The following is a 24568-nucleotide window of genomic DNA, read 5'->3' as shown; positions in this document are numbered from 1 at the left end:
ACCGTTTTGAACTTTGAATCCACCTTGCAAGGTGGACCCGGGTTCATGGCATAATTTGCTAGATGCAGGATGTTGTTTTTGTTGGATTTTGGTTAGGAATGTTAAAACACATGTACTAGGAGAATAACAATTAATAATACAACTTTCTTGATCCGTTTTCATGCACCTCAAGACTATGCATATTTTTCCTAACAATAATTAAATCGATACAAATATAACTCAAACTGTATATTAGATTGGGTTAACATTTCGTAAACCAAATAAATTGTTGAGTCACCATAATTTACTCATTCATTAATCTATATGATTGAGATGTACAAACCTATATAAACGAAAGAATTTCACTTTTTTTTTTGTGGACAAAGTTAGGTTAACATCATAGCAATTTAAACTCAATAATACCGGATAAGTCAGCTCAAATACCATCCTGGCTTCCTTGTGTAATCATATCTTACTTAATTAAGATAATCTAAATAATAAAAATTACCCATTTTAGAAGTGACTTGTGTGAAGAGTAAACCAAACAATTAATGTTCACACCTTATTGTGGGGATAATGTCGTTATGGTCATCGTCATTGATGATGAAATTGGCTTCAATTTTTTGCCCACAATCAATTTTTCTGACGTATGAATGCGGCGTAATCTCGTATTCAACTACGCTAAATACGTAATGTTTTCCATATGTCAATTCTCATTAACGTCATACCACACGACTACAGAAAGACAAAAGCAATTGAAAGAGTTTCTGCGAATGTGAAAACTTTAAAAATAAACTTCCAATAATCATTATAAAAGGAATGGGGCTATGGTGTCCAAGCATTCGAATATCCATCAATCTTTCCAATTTCCAGTTAAGAAATTATTAAAAAAAATGTTGAATCTTGAGCTCTCAACTTCTCTGCTCCTTTGTATTGTTCCTTTCGTCTTCTTCCTCGTCTTCAACTTCACCAAATCCAGTAAAATCCCAAGAGCTTACCCTCTAATCGGTTCTTATTTCTCCCTGTTGAAGAACAAGGACCGCCGGCTTCAATGGATCACCGACGTGATTAAGAGCACTCCCAATCTCACCTTCACCCTCCACCGCCCTCTGGGTTTCCGCGTAGTGTTCACCGCGAATCCTTTAAATGTGCAGCACATCCTCAAGACGCGCTTTCCTATCTACCGGAAAGGGGATCTCTCGAGGAGCATTTTGGGTGATTTTCTCGGCGACGGGATCTTTAACACCGACGGCGAGAGCTGGAAGTTCCAGAGACAAGTCGCCAGCCACGAGTTTAACACTAGATCTCTCAGGAAGTTCGTGGAGACCGTGGTTGATACAGAGCTCTCCGACCGGTTGATTCCGATTCTTGATTCTGCTGCTAAGAACAAAACGGTTCTTGATTTCCAGGATATTCTTCAGAGATTCGCTTTTGATAATATCTGCAGGATTGCTTTCGGGTATGATCCCGGGTATCTGTTACCCAATCTCCCGGAAGCTAAATTCGCGGTTGCTTTTGAAGAAGCGGTTATGATCAGTAGCCAAAGATTCAGTGCTGTTAACCCTCTGATCTGGAAATTGAAACGTTTGTTTAACGTTGGATCGGAGAGGAAGCTCCGGGCTGCTGTTGACGAGGTTAGAGAATTTGCCAGAAAGATTGTGAGAGAGAAGAAGCAGGAGCTGGAGGAGAAGTCAACGCTGGAATCCGTTGACTTACTGTCAAGATTCTTGAGCTCCGGCCACTCCGAGGAAAACTTCGTGATGGAAATCGTGATAAGCTTTATACTGGCCGGTCGGGACACGACGTCGGCCGCGCTGACGTGGTTTTTCTGGTTGGTTTTCCGACACCCCGAAATCGAAAATGAAATTTTAAAAGAGGTAAGGTCAAAATCAGAATCAACAGTATATGATGAAGTGAAAAACATGGTTTACACTCACGCCGCGCTTTCTGAAACCATGAGGCTTTACCCACCGGTCCCCATAGATTCAAAAGCGGCCATTGAGGATGATGTTTTGCCGGACGGGACCGTCGTGAAGAAGGGATGGAGGGTAGCTTATCACCCTTACGCGATGGGGAGGGTGGAGGACATCTGGGGGAAGGACTGGGCGGAGTTCCGCCCCGAGCGGTGGCTAGAAAGGGACGGTGCCAGTGATTCTGGGAATTGGAACTTTGTGGGAAGGGACTCGTATGTTTATCCGGTGTTTCAAGCAGGGCCGAGGATTTGTCTGGGGAAAGAAATGGCTTTCCTACAAATGAAGAGGGTGGTGGCTGGTGTTTTAAGGCAGTTCAAGGTGGTGCCTGTGGCTGCTGAGAACGGTGTCGAACCAGACTTCATAATGTATCTAACTTCAAAAATGAAGGGTGGTTTTCCGGTGACGATTGAGGAAAGGTCAAGTTCTATATAGACTTACCTTGTAACGATAGCTCGTTTAATTTGTTCGTCGCAGATTATGAGAAAGATATGGACTTAATCGATTCTTTCATGATATAGATGGTAAGATATAAACTTATAAATTAAGGGGGTGTATTCAATCATGACTTTTGTAGAATTTTAAAGACTTTTAAAATGATAGATTTTAATAAATTTTGATTGACTTTCATAGTATAGTATAGTAGTTCGTTATTCGTAGTAACCTGTTGTTAAAAAAAAAAAAGGAAAAATATATATTACGAATATAAACATAAAAAGAATAAAAATCAAAATATATAAGTATTTATATGAATATTTTGAAACATATACTAAAATTTGACGATGAAAAATGTGTTTTGTTCATGTATTTAGGGAAAAATAGAGAAAGTTAGGGATAAAAATTCATAGAAAAAATAAAAAATAATATAAACAAGCAATAATGAAGTAAAAATAATATTATTTTGAATTTTTAGAGGAATATTGTAAAGTTTAGAAGAGAGATAAAAATTGGTAGAGTTTGGGTATGAGGAAAATATAAGATAATGAAGAAAAAAATAATTTTATTAAATTTAGATAGGTTTATAAAGTTTAAATAGTGGAAAAATAGAGTTTAAATAGAGAGAGAAAACATTCAAAGTTGTTAGAAAGAAAATTTTGAAATCTTGGGATTGATGGTTGGATTTCAACTATTTATCTTTGAGAAGGAAAAGTCTACAAAAGTCCTAAAATTAAAAAGTCTAAAAAAGTTCATAACTTTTTAAATACCACATGACTTTTAAAGACTCTTTAAAAATCTTCATTGAATACCACACGACTTTTAAAGACTCTTTAAAAATCTTCATTGAATACCACATGACTTTTAAAAACTCTCTAAAAGTTTGAATTGAATACCTCCAAACTTTTAAAGTTCATAAAAATCTTTGAAACTCTATGAAAGTCATGATTGAATACACCCCCTTAAGTGTTTGTACCCCTTCTTTATTTCACATGTTTGTGTTATTTATGTTTTTTTTTTTTTTTGAATTATTTATCTTTAGTGAATAAAAATATTTTTACCTACAATGTAAATAATGTATTTAATTTTATTTTTTTTGAAATACCCATGATTCTTTACCGTATAATTGGGATGTCATCACACTATAAGATGGTTGACATATAATAATATATCATATAAGTAATGATGTATATTATTAACTAATAAAGATATGATACATAGACCATTAATCTTTCAACTATGCTTACCTAATAATCAAATTGAGTTAAGTCCTTTACTGTGAGGACCGCTTAAGGATCCTGGATTTTCTCCTCCTATTTGTTAAAAAAAGAGTTAATTTCATCAAAGGTCACTTAGTTTATCTTTAGTGATAATTTCAAATTTAGTTTCAGAATATCGTTTTTACCTTTTAATCTTCCATACTATTATTTTTTGACACATTTAGTCATTCTCATGACTTTTCCTACTTTAGTAATGATATTTTTTGTCTCTTCAGATTTTTCTTTTGTTATTTTTTTCAATTTCAACTGGTTTAATTGGTTTAGGACTTTACTAAAAATCAGTTGAAAAATATATAGGATTACTAAAAATTAAAGTTTACGTATAGTTAATTATGAACCAATTAAACCGGTTGAAACCGGAAAGATAACAAAAGAAAAAATATGAAAAGACAAATGTCTTACTAAAAATAGAAAAAGTTAAGAGAAGTACTAAAAATGTCTAAAAACTAATAGTCTGGGATGTTAAATGATAAAAACGATAATCTAAAACTAAATTTGAAATTGTCACCAAAGACAATGGACCTCTAGTAGAATTAACTCTATATTAAATAAGCCAGAAGTTTCTGGTTTGTTGAGAGCATGGTCAGAGCTTTGATATTTATATGTTAGAAGAGATATATAAAACATTTTAAAAATTTGATATTTATATGTTTGAAGAGATAACTTAACTAACATATAACTTCAATATATAATGTGTATATATTATTATTATTATTGAAAAATATAAGAAAATATATGATGGTCAGATACATGCATGTGCATAGTAACAATAGTGGAAAAGATAACAGGAGTTATAACGGTAAGAGTATGTTTGTCCAAAATATTGTATAATTCAACTTTTCTAGCATAATGTAAAAAAAATAAAAAAATAATAAAAATAATAAAAAAACTTAACGGCAAAGACCGATATAAATGAAGGGTATAACCTTCATTCACACTTATTATGTTTTTAGATTTAAATATGCGATTTTCGTGTTAGTTTTTGTTTGGTCAGCGAACCGCGTAACTTATGGCCGTTGTAAGATCTTTGCCACACCCTTATAACTTTGTAAGATCTCAATTGGACTATATACTCAATTGAAAAAATCATCAAAGTCGAAGACTTAATTAAGTATAAAAAATTATTTAGAACTAAATTAAGAAAAGTCATTAAATTAGCTATTAACTCGAATTAAAATTTTAAAATACTTTTAATTCTTTCTTTCACAATTAGTAGGTGTAGTGTTTAATGATTTTGTCACCACTTACGAGCAACCGACAACTTTTATCTCAAAGGTGTGCGTGTGAAGTGGTAATAGTTTCCTTCGACATGAAAGTCCAAATTAAATCAAGATCTAGATATGAAAATTAATCATTATATTAATATTAATATTATATATATATATATATATATATATATATATATATATATATATATATATATATATATATATATATATATATATAGCTATCTGTTAAAGACAATTTAAAAATTGTTTCCAATTCCTAATATTATGTTTTCATATAACTGTAGTCAAACTAGATAAATATTTAGCAAATGAGCATGGAAAGAAGAAAGCATGTATGGTTTGATTAATTGGTTTCCACAAACTCATTGAAATTCTGTCGCTGAAAATGAAAAAATTCGTCGCTAAAGTGAATAGCGATGGATTCGGTCCGTTGTTAAAAGTGGCCTTACTATTCACTTGCAATAAAAGAATTCCGTCGCTAAACTAAAAAATTCCCTTCGTTATTTTCCCTCCCGCGACAATTTGAACGATGAATTTTGTAAGAGAATAGCGACGAAGATGTTTAAAAATAAAGTTATGGACCTGATTCATCAAAATAAGTTGTCATTCAATCGATATATAAATTAACTTTCTTATAAATATGTTTAATCGAACAAAATTATTTGCTATGTGTAACATGATTCAGGAAAAGTGAATTACATTTTCGCGCGAGACACTGTGGCATTTTGTCATATTTGCGTGCGTGCAATAATGTTTTCCATTAACGTCATACCACACGTCCACACAATGACGCAAATAGTTCAATGAGTAAAACAAGAGTCAACTACGTACAATGACGGAAAGCAATTGAAAAGTGTTTGAGTGAAAGCCTTACTAAAGAAACTTCCAATAATCCTTATAAAAGGAATGGCCAAAGCATTCATTCATCCATCCATCTTCCTAAGCTAATTTTGATGGCCTACACAACCAGCATCAAAACTCATTAATATCTCCTTTATGTTTGGCTGCTACATACATGCATATGCTTTCTTATTTATTGTTATTTTATTTCCCAAGAATTGCTATTTTCCTATGTGATGTTTACTATTCCCACCATCTTTGAGTTAATTCTCTCTTTTGCTGTAAGTTTCTATATAAAGCATGGTTGTAAGCCTTTGGTTGATCATTGAAGAATACAGAACAAAAGTTATCTTGGTTGTTTTCAATTATTTTCGAATTTCCAAGGAAACCTGCTTGAGAGTTGATCGCAGGCTCTTAATGAAAGCACCAATGACAGTAAAAATGTTACCGGAGTATATTATTGTACAAGTATTGTGAGTATACTGCCTCAGTATTCTAGTACAAGAATTCCCCCTCCTCAATTATGGATCTTCTACTTATACTAAGTCCCCAACGGTAAGTAACAGTAGTATGATGAAGAGCCGAGCAATTATTTCTCTATGTTGAATGAGCGTAGTAAATGGTTTGTAATAATCATCTTTGTCTGTTGGACTTCTGCCCGTTGGATTTCTGCTCATTGGATTCATCTTGAGTGTTTCCAAGTCAAGTGTTTGTTGGTGGTCCGGATCGGGTGCTTGACACATTACTCTGTCAGGTCAGCCTCGACCAAAATCGGTCAATGTCCGCCTCGACCAAAATCGGTCGAGGTCCGCCTCGGCCAAAATTGGTCGAGGTCTGCCTCGGCCAAACTTGTCGAGCCCGCTTCGACCAAAATTGGCCAAGGTCCGCCTCGGCCAAAATCGGCCAAGGTCCGCCTCGTCCAAACTGGCAAAGTCCGCCTTGGCCAAACTTGCCGAGTCCGCCTCGGACAAAATCGGCCGAGGTCCGTCTCGTCCAAACTGGTCGAGTCCACCTCGGCCAAAACTGGCCGAGGTCCGCCTCGGCCAAACTTGCCGAGTCCACCTCGGCCAAAATCGACCGAGGTCCGCCTCGGTCAAAATTGACCGAATCCCGAGCCGAGATTGCGTCTCCGTGGCTTTGGTTTTAAGAAAAAATAAAATAAAAAAAAAAAAAAAAAAAAAAAAGGATCTTGATGCAATTTTGCTCCCAAGCTAGCTCATGCATATCCGCAGACTCGGGAGTTGGGGGGCTGGTGACAGAGTAATGGGTCATGCACCCGACCCAGACCACCAACAAACACTTGACCTGGAAACACTCAAGAGGAATCCAACGGGCATAAATTCAACGGGTAGAAGTCCAACGAACAAAGATGATTATTACAGATCATTTACTACGCTCATTCAACATAGAGAAATAATTGCTCGGCTCTTCATCATACTATTGCTACTTACCGTTGGGGACTTAGTATAAGTAGATGGTCCATAGCTGAGCAAGGGGGAATTCTTGTACTAGAATACTGAGGCAGTATACTTACAATACTTTTACAATAATATACTCCAGTAACATTTTTACTGTCACTTTCCATAACTAATCGATCACCAATGAAATATTTATGAAATATATATAGAGTAATTATATAGACAGGGATATGAATATATAATTTGTATAATTAATGAAATTTTAGTTATGAAAACTTTACACGAAAAAAATTTATAAAGTAATCAATTAATTACCATAATATTCTTTCTTTCCATAACAAATTAGTTACACACAAAATATTTATGAAATATGTATAGAGTAATTATATTCACACGGATATGAATATATACTTTCTATAATTTTTGAAATTTTTGTCAACTAAACTTCACACGGAATAAATTTGATAAAGTAATTAATTAATTACCATAATACTCTTTTTTTTTTCATAACTATATATATATATATATATATATATATATATATATATATATATATATATATATATATATATATATATATATATATATATATAGAGAGAGAGAGAGAGAGAGAGTAAGAATATATACTTTCTATAATTTATTTTACACGAAATAAATTTGATAAACTAATTAATTGATTACCATAATACTCTTTCTTTCCATAACTAATTAGTGTCACACGAAAATGTTAGGATTATTTTTGGTTGTATATATATCTACAATTTTAATAAGAGCCAATAATGTTAGGCCTGGAACAAAAAAAAAAATGTCAGATAGTATTGTTTCTTAAAATGAATGGTTCATATTATTTTGATTTTAGTATTTTTTTTAATGATTTTTCTTATTTACCATCTATTATATTATTTTCTTCCATTAAATAATCTAAATTCCGTTAGTATAAACTTTAGTAACGGAATATTCTGTTAACTATTTATTATTTTTAACTTACTCATTAATTTCTATAAGAAAGGTCTTAGGTTCGAACCTCATCCCAATTAGAGTTGACATAATTGTTAAACATATACTACGAATATGTTAAAATATATATATATATATATATATATATATATATATATATATATATATATATATATATATATATAATTTAACATAAACTGTGTTCAAATAATTAGTCCGGCTAAATACATAACATTCAAAGTTAAGCATCAAAGATTATAAATCAAGAACTTTAAAAATAATTTGATTTTTATGCATTTAAAAAAAAACAACAAAAACAAAAAAAAATAAAAAAAAAAAAAAAAAAAAAAAACAAATTTAGGTTTTTTTTTCCGTTTAATTAATCTTCTTTTGATTATTTAGATCAGAACAAAACTTAATATTTCAATTATACTTTTGCATTATTGGTATGATTTAGGTCGTTATGGGAAAAACTACAATTACCAAATATCAATAGGTGCGTGTAAGATGTTAATAGTACAACTAAGATCCCATCATATACACAACAAGGCAAATATAAAGCTTCCTATACAATAATCTCATTGCACGATGAATCTATCTATATATGCTACCACCAGTAACCCAACTGCACATGACACACGACCAATAAGAAAAAAAGATGACATGTACTGAAGATAAAGACAATGATAATGCTACTATACCCAAAAAAAAAAATTATGAAGAATTAGAGAAATTTAAACCAAAAGTGACATTTATTTAGACTATCGTTTTTAGACGAAGTATTTAGACTAGCGTTATTACAAAGTTGTAAACATTTATTTTAATGACAATAAAATCAATATCTCATATATTATCTTGCATTTATATACTTTAAATTACCGATTTTTAAATAAACAAATTCAATATTTATTTACCTATGCATGAACATCTCCGATATAATAGTGCATTGATATACTTTGAAATACTTATTTAAAAATAATCACTGGGCATTATTTCATAAAAGAACTAGTTATGCTAATAAATAATACCATATACTGAATACACGGTAATTTAAAAAAGGTAAACATTATAACTTAATTTATTAATTTGTCATTATGCATATATTTTGTGTAATGATAATTATTTTTTTATTATATATAGATAAATAATAATACCATATACTGAATACACGGTAATTTAAAAAAGATAAACATTATAACTTAATTTATTAATTTGTCGTTATGTATATATTCTGTGTAATGTTAATTAAATTTTTTTTATATATATAGATAAATAATAATACCATATCTGGAATACACTATAATACAAAAAAAGATAAACATTATAACCTAATTCATTAATTTGTCTATATGTATTATTCGGTGTAATGTTAAATATTTTTTGATTATATATAGATTGCTTACAATTATATGAATTACATGTTAATAATTCCCTAATATTACCATAATATGTCCATAATTGATTTGTATGGATTTGAGATTTGAAAAACGACAGTTGGAGTTGAATTTCTGAAATTTTAAAATAGATTACGTGTATCTTTTATTGAATGATAAAGTAAAGGATTATGCAATTAAATTAGCCTATCAAATATAATTAAATCAATACTAGAAATATGCACAATTAAGCTCACATCACACGCATTCAAAAAAAAAAAAAAAAGCTCACATCACACGACCAGTATCAAAACTCACTAATATCTCTTTTATGTTTGGCTGCTACATGCATGTATCTGCTTTCTCTCTTTTGCTGTAAGTCTGCTATATAAAGAATGATTGTAAATATTTGGTTGATCATTGAAGAATAGAGAACAAAAGTTATCTTGGTTGTTTTCAATTATTTTTGAATTTCTTTTGTTTCATCCTACATCAAATTTACAGTTAAGAAACTTAACTATTCAAAAAAATGTTGAATCTTGAGCTCTCAGCTTCGCTACTCTTTGTATTGTTACTTTCGTCTTCCTCCTCCTCTTCTGCAACTTTACCGGCCTCACATTCTCATCCAAATCCGGTAAAGTTCCAAGAGCGTACCCTCTACTGGGTTCTTATTTCTCCCAGTTGAAGAACAAGGACCGCCGGCTTGAATGGATTACCGACGTGCTTAAGAGCACTCCGAGTCTCACCTTCACCCTTCACCCTTCACCTCCCTCTTGGTGACCGCCAAGTGTTCACTGCGAATCCTTTGAATGTGCAGCATATCCTCAAGGACAAATTTCCTGTTTACCCCAAAGGGGATTATTCCAGGAGGATTTTGGGTGATTTTCTCGGCGACGGGATCTTCAATGCCAACGGTGAGAGCTGGAAGTTTCAGAGACAAGTCGCCAGCCACGAGTTTAACACCAGGTAATTGAAGCATGCATGCATGTATATATGATCGATCATAATTAAAAGTTTAAGTTGATCGTTGAACTGTATGTATGTTTATATATTATATGCAACTTTGATATCAAATTAAAACATATGCTAAATCTCAATTAAAATTTTAAATTAATAGTTGGAGTGAATGTTTGTATGTTCAACACAGGTCTCTGAAGAAGTTCGTGGAGACGGTGATTGATACAGAGCTCTCTGACAGGTTGATTCCGATTCTGGCCTCTGCTGCTAAGAACAAAACGGTTCTTGATTTCCAGGATATTCTTCAAAGATTCACTTTTGATAATATCTGCAAGATTGCTTTCGGGTACGATCGCGGGTATCTGTTGCCGTCGTTCCAGGAGGCCAAATTCGCAGTGGCTTTTGAAGAAGCTGTTAGGATAAGTAGCCAAAGATTCAATGCGGTTAGCCCTTTAGTCTGGAAATTGAAACGTCGGTTCAACATTGGATCGGAGAGGAAGCTCCGGGCTGCTGTTGAAGTGGTTCAAGAATTTGCCAAAAAGATCGTGAGAGAGAAGAAGCAGGAGCTGAAGGAGAAGTCGGCGCTGGATTCCGTTGACCTGCTGTCCAGATTCTTGAGTTCCGGCCACTCCGAGGAAAACTTCGTGATGGAAATCGTGATAAGCTTTATATTGGCGGGTCGGGACACGACATCGTCGGCGCTGACATGGTTTTTCTGGTTGGTTTTCAGGCACCCTCGAATCGAAAACGAAATCTTGAAAGAGGTAATGAGGCCAAAATCGGAATCCGGAGTGTATGATGAATTGAAGGACATGGTTTACACTCACGCCGCGCTTTCTGAAACCATGAGGCTCTACCCACCGGTCCCAGATGATTCAAAAGAAGCCGCAGAGGATGACGTTTTGCCGGACGGCACCGCCGTGAAGAAGGGGTGGAGGGTAGGTTACCACCCCTACGCGATGGGGAGGGTGGAGGAGATTTGGGGAAAGGACTGGGCGGAGTTCCGCCCAGAGCGATGGCTAGAAAGGGACGCTGCCGGTGATTCTGAGAAATGGAACTTTGTGGGGAGGGACGCGTATGTGTATCCGGTGTTTCAAGCTGGGCCGAGGATTTGTCTGGGAAAAGAAATGGCTTTCTTGCAGATGAAGAGGGTTGTGGCCGGTGTTTTAAGGCGGTTCAGGGTGGTGCCGGTGGCAACTGTCGAACCAGACTTCATAATGTATCTAACCTCAAAAATGAAGGGTGGTTTCCCAGTGACGATTGAGGAAAGGTCGACTGCAGCTGATGAGTGATGAATACTGAATTACTGGGCAACTAGTTTTACTCCGTGTAAGTGTAACAGTGTTTGTACCTCGTCTTTACCCAGAGGTCTACGTTAAGGCCTGTACGTGTTATTTATGTACTTTTGAAATGTTTGTTATAATAAAGTTATACGGAGTATATGTTTACAAAGCAATGCAAAATCAAAATGTTCAAAAACTCCTGGCATTTCACAAAGAAGCATGACTCCATGTATGAGTAAAATACAAGCTTCAGTTTAACGGTCCAAGGCATATAAGAAACAAAAATAAAAGAGCTAAAAAAGAAATCCTATAATGTAATTTAACTCACTGCAATTCTCATCATTCAAAGTGTGGTCTCAGTCCATACAAAAGGTAGTTAGTAGAACTTAATAACCATAGTTGCCTCCATACACAGAACTGTAATCTGATCCATGAGCATGTCCTGTGTTTCCGGCGGCACTTGTCGGCGGGGAACTGTATACGTGACCATGAGAAGCATACGGGTTATAACCTTGTGTAGGCTGTCCACCAGCAGAACTTTGCATATTGCTTGTAGCATCAGCAATAAAATTCTGCAAAGGAGAATTCAAAGGCCCGTGAGACTAAATCATGAAGACTAAGTGACTTCATTATGTAATTGTGTAAAATGGGTAAGCCCCACTTTTTTAGTAAGTGGACACTACTACGAATTTTACTAGAATAGAAGCAGCACTGTAAAGAGATGATGCAAGTGCGCATAGTAACATGACATATATAAGCATGCACCATATAACACAATAGACATGATAATTATGCAAAAGTACCTGTATTAACTGCTGGGCAGTCTGGACTTGTGAGGCGGTCCCATTTATTTCAATAGTCATCTCGCCGGGAACACCTCTTGTTTCTTGTATGGCAATAGTTGCACCACTGGTGCGGCGAATATAGCTAATATTTGAACCAGAGGTACCAATTACAGCATCAGCATACGACAAGGGAATCTGCATGTTTTGCGTGACCTAATAAACCACCAAAAGTAGCAAAAACACAGATTGGTGAGAGGAAGTGTGAATTACAAAACAACACTTAGAAGGATTCCAATATTTTATTTTATTTCAGTTTTTTTCTTGACAAATCAGGATTTCTATGGTATGTTTTAGAAAAGTAAAAATGGTGAACTATACTCACCTTTGTAACCATTGATTGTTGTGGCTGCATACTTGTTGCATGAGCTCCCATTGATGCATCTCTATCATAAATAGGCAGGGGCTGGCGTGAATGTTTGTCCAAAGGAGGCATGTCCCCTGGTGGATAGTAATTATCATATTGACGAGGTGGTGGCATATATTGAGGGCTGGGTCCAAAACCAGGTCCAGCACCAGCATTCACAGGAAAACCAGAATGAGGGGGTGCCCAAGATGGATTTGGACCAGGTGGGGGCATGTTTTGGTTTCCACGTGGATTAGGCATTTTCATCTGAGCAAAAACAAAATTAAAATCAAATGATCAAGCTATATGGGAAAGAAAACTCTAGATATTTTACCTCCCCTTGAATTTATAGTTTATACTGTCAAATTCAAAAGACTAGTTGCAGAGTTACCTGCGTTTCAAACACCCCTATAACACTACGATCAACCAAAAATTTTCTTAGATGTGAAGCAATCATTTCCACTGCTTTATGAACACCTGCAGGCTCCCCCTGTACCTCAACAACACTATCCTCTGGTAGAGCAAAAATGGGTAGGTGCTCTGAAGAAAATTTTCAAATACAATCTATAAGAAATACGGTAGAAAAAAGACACTTCTGAAGACTGAGGATCAAATAGAAAACAGCAGAGTTCCAATGGAACCATCATTGAAATTAGTAGAGTAGCTTTTATGTATCTTTTACTCCATAAATCAGCAATTAGTATCAACAAGAGGTGATGAAAATCCAGAACAAAGCCAAGAAGACAACTCAAAACATTACAAAGAGCACGATCAAATGCAATGACTTGATCTTGCTTAGTAAAAAATAAATAAATAAATAACCCAACTCAATGAATACTTGGCTAAAAGGTTAGCAGGTAAAATTCTTTCACAGAAAAATTTCCAAAATTATATTAAAAAAATAATTTACCTTCTCCAAGCACTCGGATAGTACACTGAGAAGCATCCTGGATAGACTTAATAGTGGCCCCCTGCTTCCCTATCAAACTTCCTGCCTGAGTAGCTGCAACAAGTAGCCTTGTGCAAACAGTTCTTGCATTGCCTGATGGAGCTGCAGCTGAATCTGAGTCAATATCATTTACACGCTCATGGACCCTCAGTAAACCATCCATTGCGGGAGAAATAGAGAGATCGGGCTCTTCTTTGGCAGAAACCATCACCTGAACAGTGTAGTAAATGATGTGTCAAACATGCATACAAATCCCAAAAAAGAAAAGTCTAAAATCACTATATGCATCCTGTATTACCAGAAGCTCATTTCCTAACATATACAGCACCAAACACCAATATTAATTTATATATTATTCAGACCATGAGATAAAACATACACCAATATCTGACATTAAAGTTTCACTCAGACCTTCAGAAACAAGATTAAGACATGAACTCTACACCATTTTGCACTTTCACTACCAGCAGGTCTAATATGAGGACATAAATATCCCTCAGCTTTTATAGAGGAACATTCATACTATGATCAGTTAAATTATAAGCTTGTCTATATTTCCAACTTTTCTTTTGAACAACCAGTTTTTGTAGTGTGTAAGTTTCTTTCAGCCCATCAATAAATACTCCCTATGTCCCATTTTATCTGTCCTACTTACTATTCATTGGTCAAACCAACTCTTCTTAGTTCATTTTCTTTAGTATTCTTTAATTATTTTTAAATTTAATTTTTTGTGTTTAATAGTATTTTTAGTGTAGTTTCTAAATATATAAATTTTATAAACTAATACTAAATTATATTATGAAAAATTGGATTAAAAATAACTTCAATCAAGCCTCGTTAACCGAACCAGACACATAAAATGGGACGGAGGGAGTATATTTTAATATGATTTCATCTATTTTAAGGTTTTTCATGAAACTGAAATTCACTCATTTTGCCTTCCAAAATTATGCATGAAATGATCATATGTCAGAAGCATGCGTTACTTATTAAAATTATTAAATGCCTAATGATCTATCATCCATGTGCATAAAGAAAAGTTCACTACAATTGGATGACAATGAATGCTTAAGTAGTTTCCAGAAAATCTTGGGTGTCAATATTAAAAATTTCTTGGATTTATAAACCAGCTATACTTTTTATAATTTGAATTATTTTGGTAATTGCTCTTGTATTTAGTTTAAAATTGTTGGATCAGAGACCAATCGACTAAGTCCTGAAGTTACCAGATGGAGCCCAACAAAGCTTCTTGGACTGATGTATCAACAATATACTTCTTACACATTGTCAGAAGAAAATTTCAGCAGTTGCAATGCTCAATGCTGCAATCTGGATGTTTGGTTCGTCTAGTTTGAAGCCACATGAAGGCAGAAATGCTGCCTTAAATTGGCAAGAACCTGCATACACTCATGTTCAATATAATGACAAAGAAACTGTTATATCACTCTGTGTTTACAAGATGGTTAAATTTTTTGAAGTTTCTGGTCAGAAGAACAGCTCCATCAGCGTTTCTGGTCAGAATAACACTGTTATGGTGTATCTCTCAAACAGTTTTCTTGGTAGCTACTCCTAAACATAAAAATTGCTAGCCAATTATATTATATATGTTAATCATTAACTGCCATTTTGAAGAGCAAGTATTCATTAACAATTAGTATTTGTTAACATCATAAATCTTATGAAAAATTTTATAGTGTTCAAATTGATGTTTTATCTGAAAAAACTTTACTTGAAAATTTCAGACCAATTAGCTAAAACTTACAGGGGATTTTATGTTTTATAGTTTGTAATTTAACAGTGTTCAGAATTGAGTATTCAAATTTTCTCCCAGTAATGAATTACAATGTCCTCCTTCCTGAAAATTTCATGACAAAATATTGCATAGGCTGCAAGCCTGCAATAACTATAACATTTGCGGAACCATGATTATCAATACATAGAGAGTAAATCTAAAGATCAGATATTGTAAGTATGAATCCATGAGCAATGAATAAAAAAACATATCTAGCATGTTAGCACCAATCCCACTTATTATAGTGTGCCAAATATTAAAAATTCTATTTCAACCTCATTTCATTAAAAACTACAATGAAACTATTACTACATCAATCTCAAGTAGAGATTTTTGCTTATAAGAATTTAAAACAAGTTAATTTGTAAAAAGGAAAAAGTGTAACCTGAATATAAGGCATCTCTGGTTTCAAAAAAAAATAATAATAAAAAATAAAAAATAAATAAAAAGGATATAAGGCATTTCCAATTGTAAAAAAAAAAAAAAGGATATAAGGCATTTCCAATTGTAAAAAAAAAAATGGGGAGAAAGGGGGAGAATAGGGCTGGAGCCTGGAGGGGAGGAAGACAATCTCCGGAGATTGTCTCCCGAGGCGGGTGTTGGCCACACGCCATATTATGAAAAGATGACGGCCAGATGGTGGGGGACAACCAACATCTGTTGTATATAATAATAATAATAATAATAATAATAATAATAATAACAATTATATATATTTGACCGTTGAGGTCTATATATATATATATATATATATATATATATATATATATATATATATATATATATATATATATATTTCAACTTTAATTATATCTTTTGTTAAAAATTCTATTTCAACCTCATTTCATGAAATTATAGTTTATAATTAAAAAATTATTTTATTTTGTTATTTAAATTATTTTTATTTTAAATCAAAAATTATAATTATAATTATAAAGTTGAAATTATTAATTTTAGAAAAGTTAATAAAATAATAGGTGATGTGTAGTGTAGGGCCCACAAAATGGGGAGAAAAGGGGAGAAGCGTTGTGGATGCCCTAAGAAATCATTATGGGTAATATATTTAGGTTTATAGACATAACAAAGCTGAAGGAGTGAAGATTGGAAACACAGAGAAAGATCAGGGTTAAGGGTTATAACTTCTACTACAAATTACCCCTATGGATACTTTATGTTTTGGGGGTGAGGGTGTGGGGGGATTGACCCACCACAGAATTCATGCTAGGTAGCTCTTAAGTCTTATGGGCACTATGGGAAGTGAATCATGTGGTGGCATGAAATTGAAGGCTGCTAGTACAAGAGTTTCTCTTACTCCATGAGCACACAAGAATATCTTAATAGGCTAATAGCAAAGCAACAAAATACAGAGTAATTGATAGTTATCTAACAAAAACTCACAGTTCTTTCAGTGGTACCAGGAGGCCCATCGAGTATCTTAATGCGAGACTTGGTTTCCTCACAAAGTTTCTTAATGAACTCCCCCTTCCGACCAATGATACCACCGACCTTTTGAGCTGGAACCAACATCCTGAATACATTTTCTCCTGGCCAGCCAGGCCATTTCTTTTCTTCACCACTTCCAACATCATTCTGTGTGCCTTGTAACTCCTGTGAAGGATGTGAGTACTCAGGTACATTGTCTGCATCCTGCGAGTTAGTCTCATCGTGCACATTATCTAGCTCAGGATTGTTATCAATGTTCTGCACATTATCTGCATCATCAGCATTATCTATGCCCTGCATACTATCAAAATCATGGATACCAGGCATGCCTTGCACATTTTCCATGCTGTTCAATTTATCTATGTTGTTTATTTCATCAATTCCCTGCAGGTTATCCATATTGTTATCAATATTCTGTGTGTCATCCACATGATTAATGCTCTGCATGTTATCCATTCCATGCTCCTCAAAATTTTCCTCAGCCATTTCTGGAGCACTGAACCAAAAACAAAACATTCAGTATATAGCCAATAATCATCACAACATACATATTGAGTAGTATTTAAGTTTTTCATGGGATATTGAAGTATTTCAGTAGGTAACTTCAGCATGTTAGCATCTTTTTCTTATCTTAAATGTGCTAAGGTACATCTTGTTTCTCAAGAAAAAAAAAAAAAAAATCAATTATAAACATTGATTCCCAAATGCAAACATATATATGCTGCAGAAACAGATACAAACTTCAGTATGCAAATCAAATAAGAGCTCAAAGAAGCTCCCTAGTCTCTTCAGTAACATCTTTCCTGTAATTAATTTGCTCACATGAAACCTAAACGTTCCAAATCGCAGAAAACCTAAAACTTCAAATGCAACAAATAACAATAATAATAACAATAGTCACCCCAATAAAAACATATAGTCGTTAAGCTCAAAAGCATAAACCCTAGATTTCTCGAATCCTTCACATCACTACACCGCAACTAGTCGAAACCACATAGACGCGAAACAAAGATTGAAGACATACAAGTGACTGAGAGTGAAGCGGAGATAAATACCTACACAGAAGTTGAAATTTGAAGACAGAAAAATCTAGTCGAAGAGCGAAGGCGAGCGGGAGAATGATAACGGCGAGCGCCAACAGAGTTCTCTCCCGTAATTCCCATTGGCCGATTTAAGCATTGAATCGAAGTTTAGATAATTGCGGTCTAGCCCTTCAGGTTTCATTGTTTCCCTGAAAGGTCTCTGTGTTTCTTAAAGTTTATTCATCGTTAACCAAGTTTTCTATTTTTTTCATTTTTCCACATCTCTAATTTTTTGTTTTTTTTTTTAATCTCTTATTTTCAACTTTAGTAAACAACCTCTAATAATTTGAGAATTGTGAAGAGGATGGAATAATTCAAATTCCTACTCTAACAAGAATGTGGACAAATATAAAATTTGTAAAGGATAAGAGATCATTTCACACTTCATACTAATAATTCTTTTTAAAAAATAAAATAAAATGAAATATCATTAATCAGTAAGACTCAAGTTCAAAATATCACTAATTAAGTATGGAGTATTGAATGGCTCTACAAAGTCAGATATGAAAATGGCTTCCTATGTCCAAACACCATTGTAAGATCATCTTTGTGATATTACTGTGGATTATATCACATCTTCATAAAATAGGTTGGGATAAAGACCTCCTCGTCGATATCTTTGAAGAGGGGGATATGGCCACCATTACGAGCATTCCATTGTATATGTGAAGTCAACTGACATCTCTAACTGAAGTTGATGGTAGTGAATAGAGTTGAATATTCAAATGTTGAGAGAGAAGAATGATTATGTAGCATGTTTAGATTAATGAATTATGACATTATTTGAGTTTTATTTTTATTTTTATGTTTACATTTCTAAACTTGAATATAGAGACTTGGACTTTAAATTACATTGCGCATTATGTTTTTTATATGAAATCTAAAATTAAAGATTTTGATTGGTTAAATGATATTTTCAGTTTATATCTATTAATACAAATATACTAATAATTTGTCAAAAATAAAAATGTAAGAGGTTAATTTTAAAATGTTAAAACATTTAGTTGAACTTACCCAATGAATCAAAGTTTTAGGATTAAGGTAACAATTTTTAACCCAATCCAATAACCTCAATGATCATGCGAGTTGACTAAACACTAGGGGTTAACACAATTGACATCTTTACTGAATTTAATTGATATTGATAATATTTTGAAATAAGGGTCAAATAGACCATCGACCACTGGATTGCCTTCTCAATCGGAGAAGGCACCACATTTGGGTTGCCTTCTCCAGCGAGAAGCGACCCAGTGGTCGTCTTCTCCACAAAGAAGGCGACCATGGTGCCTTCTCCGTGACCGAAGAGTGTTCGTCGGTCGCCGGTTCTTTTTTTTTTTGTTGAAAATTTCGCCGAAAGGTGGCCTGAACCCTAGTGACTTGTGATAGCAAGTCATTAACTTATTTTTGAATTTCACTGCACTTAAATAAATTGTTGATGAGTGTAATTGCACATTTAAAAAGTTTAAAAACTTAATTGACTCTTTAGTTAAAGTTCGAGGGCCTATTTGATATTTTTTTCTATTTTAAAATTTTATTTTATAGAATATATAATGATATAATGTTATGTAGAAAAGTTGATACAACATTAATGATGTGACATTACATGGGTGATTGAGTGAATTAAGAATAACAATATGCAAAATGTACAAGATTTTGCGTGCAAAATGCGTGCTTTTTATGGGGGTGAGATTTGGCGTGCATAATGCGTGAGTTAATAATCACTTAACCTTTGTATCATTGTTACACCCTATTTACATCGCATTATCATACTTTCGTTATATAAATTTCTATAGTTATTTACTTCAATTATCATTATTTAATTATGATCTATCACTTAACTTTTGACTGAAATCATCATGATTTACTCTTATTTCATTTTATCACATTACTTAATTATTGGCCAAAATCATCATGATTTACTCTTATTTCATTATTATTATCTCACTTAACTTTTGACCGAAGTCGTCATTATTCATACTTTTAATTTCTGACATAAATCATCATTGTTTATTCTTTTTATTGTTGACTTACGTTATAGCTAATAAGAAGCCGTAATTGTAGGAACGAGAATCATTTTCATTTAACAATCTTCATTAATAAGTCAAATATAAAATAAATACAATGCAAAGATATTTTTATTTGATAATTGAGATAATTTCAATGAGGCATTAATGGAATCAAGATAATCTCAATGGACTTGGCATCTATCATAATTCAAAACTACTTGACCAACCCCCAACAAGATAAGATTAATGTTATGAATCAAAAAGGAGCAATGTAAAACAACTCATATATTGGCTTAGTAGCCTATATATTGCTCATCCTAACCATCACAATGAAACAATAATTGATCTTATGTAATATCATCATACGTAAAATTTCGATGAAAACTAAACTTACAAATATGAATTTCAACTATTATCCTTGGACAATGGACATGATCTGATAAGAAAGAAGTTTCATTATCCTTCTTGCCTGCAGATTCTAATCTCCAGAAGAAATTTTATTGTTCTCCAATTTGCTAAATTTGACATGCATGAAGACTACTTCCAAATAAGAAAAATGTGCATGGCTTTTCAACAAGATTTTCCATATATTTCATCATTTATTGACATGCTATAAAATTCTCATTTCTAGCTACCAACTGGAATATCATCATCCTATTTCTGTTTCTAACCATTGTAAGCACAGAAGGTATGGCAGTAAATTGGGGGAATTGAAAAAGGAAAAGAAATACTTCTCCAAAGCATCTTAGACAGATTCAGGACCAATAATGAACAAGAAACAGGTTCTAAACCTCTAGAAAGTTATCTTTGATTACTATCATTCTAAATCAATGTCCATATATTCACTTCAAAATAACACAATTGACTTTCACCTTTCTCCTCTCTAGCATCAGCAGTCCTAGAAAAACTATCACAATTAACATGATCACTAAGAGTAATGGAAGTGTCCAATACTAAAAAGGAAGGAGTCAAATATAGACACAACAAAATTAGTAATCCGGCAAGTTAAGAAAGCCATAGCATATTTAAAGAACTAAACTCCATTTTAAGTAGAGATGATAACAAATAGAAAGTGATGGTTATAGAGTACCTAAGGAAATTTAGAAGAAAAGCTTAACCTGGATCTAATCATAATAATTTTCATTCCATTTAACTCATTTTCTTTTTTCTATGAAATTGTTGCTCAAAGATCACCACTTTACAGGTTATGAGATCATTTATGTCCAAGTTCTAATTAGGGCAACCCCTTAAAACAAATTAAGAACACTAGAACAGGAAAACTATTCAATCTTTCAGTGAAATGCAGAATCACATCAATTAACTTGCTTGACATAATAGCAAACAGTTGTTAAGTCACTGGAAATCTGGAATAACCAATAATTTGAATTGCTTAAACTGAAGAGCAGTCAGAGACAATCTATTACGCTGCATATTCTTCCTTTGAATGGTTATAAAGGTATTTTTGAAGCGTGAAGAAAGCCAGAAAATTACGCGAGGAAATGGTAAATTCATACGTACAGGACAAAATAATAAATTACCTAAAGACCAGCACATTGCTTATGATCACCATCGTCGAATTCCAGGTAATGAAACAGCTGTGTTCACGTGTAAGTTACAACGAGGATTCGGTGTGACGAATCGATAAGGAAGAACGCGTTAACGTTTTTAGAAGTTTAGAACCCTAATTCATCGGATTTCGGATTATGAATCGCGGCGTGAAAGTGAAAACGAATAAACTCGGTAAATATGGAAAAGGAAATTTTGATATCACTGGTATATGAAGAACTACATTGAAGCTAGAATTGCTTTGAATCCTTACAATGGTGGAGAAGAGCTGGTGAGAAAAATAACGATTGGCGGAAAAAGAATTCTGGTTCTCGAACCAGATTAACCCATAACGATTAGGGAAATTTACAAGAGTACCCCTAAATCAAAACCTGATCCCCCCACCCTATCTATCTACCAGCTTCCACATCACTTCCTCCCCTTCCTCGCCGTCGCTTTCTTCACCGGCGACTTGACGGACTTGGGCTTCACGCCCTTAGCCGGAGCCTTCTTCACAGGAGTAGCCTTCTTCGCCGCAGCCTTGGCAGGAGGAGCCTTGCCTCTCGGGGTTGATCGGGTGGCCGTCCTGGCAACCTTAGCCGCCGGCTCCTTCTTTGGCTTGGCTGCAGCCTTAGTCTTCGCAGCTGCCTTAGGCTTAGCGGCAGCCGCCTTTGGCTTAGCGGCAACAGCCTTCGCCTTTGGAGCTGGATTAGCCTTAGCAGCGGGCTTCGCCTTCGGCTTGGCCGCGGCTTTGGGCTTGGCAGCAGCCTTGGCCTTAGGCTTAGGCTTGGGCTTGGCAGGGGCAGCAGCCTTCTTCTCCTTGGTAGCCTTTGGCTTCGCCGCCGTCGCAGGCTTCTTCTTCGCCGGAGCGGCCGGTGCAGCAGGCTTGGCGGCAGACGACCGAGCCGATGGAATCTTATACGAGTTCTTCACCTTCACGAGCTTGTCAGAAGCCACAAACTTCCTCAACTGAACCAGCAAGAGCTTCCTGAAATTCGGAGGCAGATTCTTCTGCTTATCCTCAATGAATTTCTGGATCGCGTACTGGCTCGATCCAGTCCTCTCCTTCAGAGTCACAATCGCCTCCTGAATCATCTGCAACAAATTCAACCAAAAATGAATTCCAATTCCAGCTCAAAATCTAAACAAACAAAACATGAAAAGAATCCGTACCTCAAAGTAAGGAGGATGGCTAGGGTTCTTCTTCCTGGGAGCAGCAGGCTTCTTAGCCTTGGTCTCCTTAGCCTTCTTGGCCTTGGTGGCCTTCGCCGGAGCAGGGGCCTCCTCCTCCTTGGAGGGCTCAGATTCGACCGGGTCAGCCGTCACCTCCACCATAACAACCGGTTCCTCAGCAGCCATTTCTAGGCCTAGGGTTTGGGAAGGAGCAGAGATCAAAGGACCAAAAAGAGAGAAAAGAGATCTAGAGAGAGAGAGCTATGAAACTATACTATTTTATTTCCGTTCTCCGGTGTTGTGTCGAGGAGGGTGGGCGGAGAGGGTTTAAATAGCAAGCTCCCACGGGTGTATATCCAAAAGACGAGCTCTGATTGGTCCAGATGAATTCGTCCCGGATCGCTGTCGTTCGAAATTTTAAATTCCACCCGTAGGATTATATCCTATCCACGGCTGAAAACACGTGGTGACTAAGGCATTGATTGGGGCTCAATACAGATATTGCTGTTTTAGTAACTAGATGTGTGCTTTTATGCTCAATTGATCCGGCCATAACTTGACCAAATCTTGATGGATTTTGATGAAACTTTTTTCAATTTGTAGGAAATTTCATAAGCTTTCTAGTGAATATTTTTTTGAGAAAATTGGATTTTTCGTTAGGGAGATATTGTATTTACAAGCGTAACTAGGCGATATAACGCTTTACTTGGAGCGTTATGTACTTTTCCCATATTATAAGAGAATGTTTCAAACCAAATCCAAATTTTTTTGCTGGATATGATGCTACCTTAACCAATGATTCCATAGCATCAAGAATCACAAAAATCCGACATCTTTTGATTATAGATTTCTTTATTTGAATACAACCGAAGATGAACATATTTGACAAATTACTAGACTTATGTGTGCATACAACACTCTTTAGCAATTTTGTTCTTAGTAAAACAAATATGAAATTGTGAGCACCAATTGAAGTAAATATACAATGATGTTGTTGTTTCAAGTGTATATATTATAGGTATTTTTCATAAATTTTATATATTAATTATTCATGCATATAAAAATATATGTATCTAAGTGACTTTATCTTCACTAATATGTAAGGTCACCAAAGATTTTGAGATTGTGAGATAATCTATAACTTTAGATGTTAAATTAGATGTTCATTCTACAATTTTTCAAATGTTCCAAACAGCAACTGATGCCCTCCGTATAATCTACACTTACTACTGCAATAAGGATTTCTTAATAGCTCTATATGCATACATAGTATATATTGATTCTTCATAGAATGGTTATTGTGTAAGGTCATGTTACATGACAAGTGTAACATTTTTTTTATAACTAAAATGATACATTTTTTATGGACTCATAAAAAGTATTGCACGTTTCACATAAAACGATATCGGACAATACTTATTCTTCTTCATAAAACATGTGATGCAATTATATGTATCTTAATATGGTTGGATCAAGAAAATGCATTATTATTCTTGTAGTTGTAATTTAAATTTCCACTTTATTCTTTTATCGCCAATTGCAATTCTTTTCATTCTTAATTCCCTCATCCCAGCCAAACGCCCTGTAAAATGCTTTATAATTTTTTATTAAAGTTCAGACTTTATACTTATCAATTTTAAATAGTTTCATCATATAACTTGCATATTCA

General features: G+C 34.3%; 3 protein-coding genes and 1 pseudogene across 5 annotated transcripts; 2 read left to right on the top strand and 2 right to left on the bottom strand.

Annotated features, from left to right (window-relative positions):
• The first annotated feature begins 810 nt into the window (after nucleotides 1-810).
• Nucleotides 811-2498, top strand: LOC109164090 (cytochrome P450 94A2-like). Of its 2 annotated transcripts, none has more exons than XM_019312846.1 (2): nucleotides 811-2399; nucleotides 2439-2498. In XM_019312846.1, exon 1 carries the CDS (start codon nucleotides 873-875, stop codon nucleotides 2382-2384), a length of 1512 nt encoding a protein of 503 aa, XP_019168391.1. In that variant the 5' UTR covers nucleotides 811-872; the 3' UTR covers nucleotides 2385-2399; nucleotides 2439-2498. The 2 variants fall into 2 exon arrangements, with proteins under 2 accessions (XP_019168391.1, XP_019168395.1); XM_019312850.1 differs by having other exon boundaries at nucleotides 811-2408; nucleotides 2447-2467.
• Nucleotides 2499-9972: 7474 nt separating this feature from the next.
• Nucleotides 9973-11876, top strand: LOC109161127 (annotated as a pseudogene).
• A 31-nt stretch (nucleotides 11877-11907) lies between these two features.
• LOC109161109 (flowering locus K homology domain-like) lies at nucleotides 11908-18322 on the bottom strand. Of its 2 annotated transcripts, none has more exons than XM_019309470.1 (7): nucleotides 18149-18322; nucleotides 17049-17589; nucleotides 13820-14069; nucleotides 13301-13449; nucleotides 12889-13176; nucleotides 12525-12719; nucleotides 11908-12293 (listed from the first exon to the last, which is right to left on the bottom strand). In XM_019309470.1, the coding sequence occupies exons 2-7, from the start codon at nucleotides 17577-17579 to the stop codon at nucleotides 12108-12110; spliced, it is 1599 nt and encodes a 532-aa protein (XP_019165015.1). In that variant the 5' UTR covers nucleotides 17580-17589; nucleotides 18149-18322; the 3' UTR covers nucleotides 11908-12107. The 2 variants fall into 2 exon arrangements, with proteins under 2 accessions (XP_019165015.1, XP_019165008.1); XM_019309463.1 differs by having other exon boundaries at nucleotides 18153-18271.
• A 3606-nt stretch (nucleotides 18323-21928) lies between these two features.
• On the bottom strand, nucleotides 21929-23220 carry LOC109161138 (histone H1-like). The gene is made up of 2 exons (XM_019309489.1): nucleotides 22900-23220; nucleotides 21929-22821 (listed from the first exon to the last, which is right to left on the bottom strand). Exons 1-2 carry the CDS (start codon nucleotides 23083-23085, stop codon nucleotides 22156-22158), a joined length of 852 nt encoding a protein of 283 aa, XP_019165034.1. The 5' UTR covers nucleotides 23086-23220; the 3' UTR covers nucleotides 21929-22155.
• Between the last annotated feature and the right edge of the window lie 1348 nt (nucleotides 23221-24568).

The sequence above is a fragment of the Ipomoea nil genome, unplaced genomic scaffold (genome assembly GCF_001879475.1).
Source record: "Ipomoea nil cultivar Tokyo-kokei standard unplaced genomic scaffold, Asagao_1.1 scaffold0302, whole genome shotgun sequence".
In the NCBI taxonomy this organism is placed as follows: domain Eukaryota; kingdom Viridiplantae; phylum Streptophyta; class Magnoliopsida; order Solanales; family Convolvulaceae; genus Ipomoea; species Ipomoea nil.
Note: the sequence above shows the minus strand (reverse complement) of the source record. Positions and strands in the feature narration are given on the sequence as shown.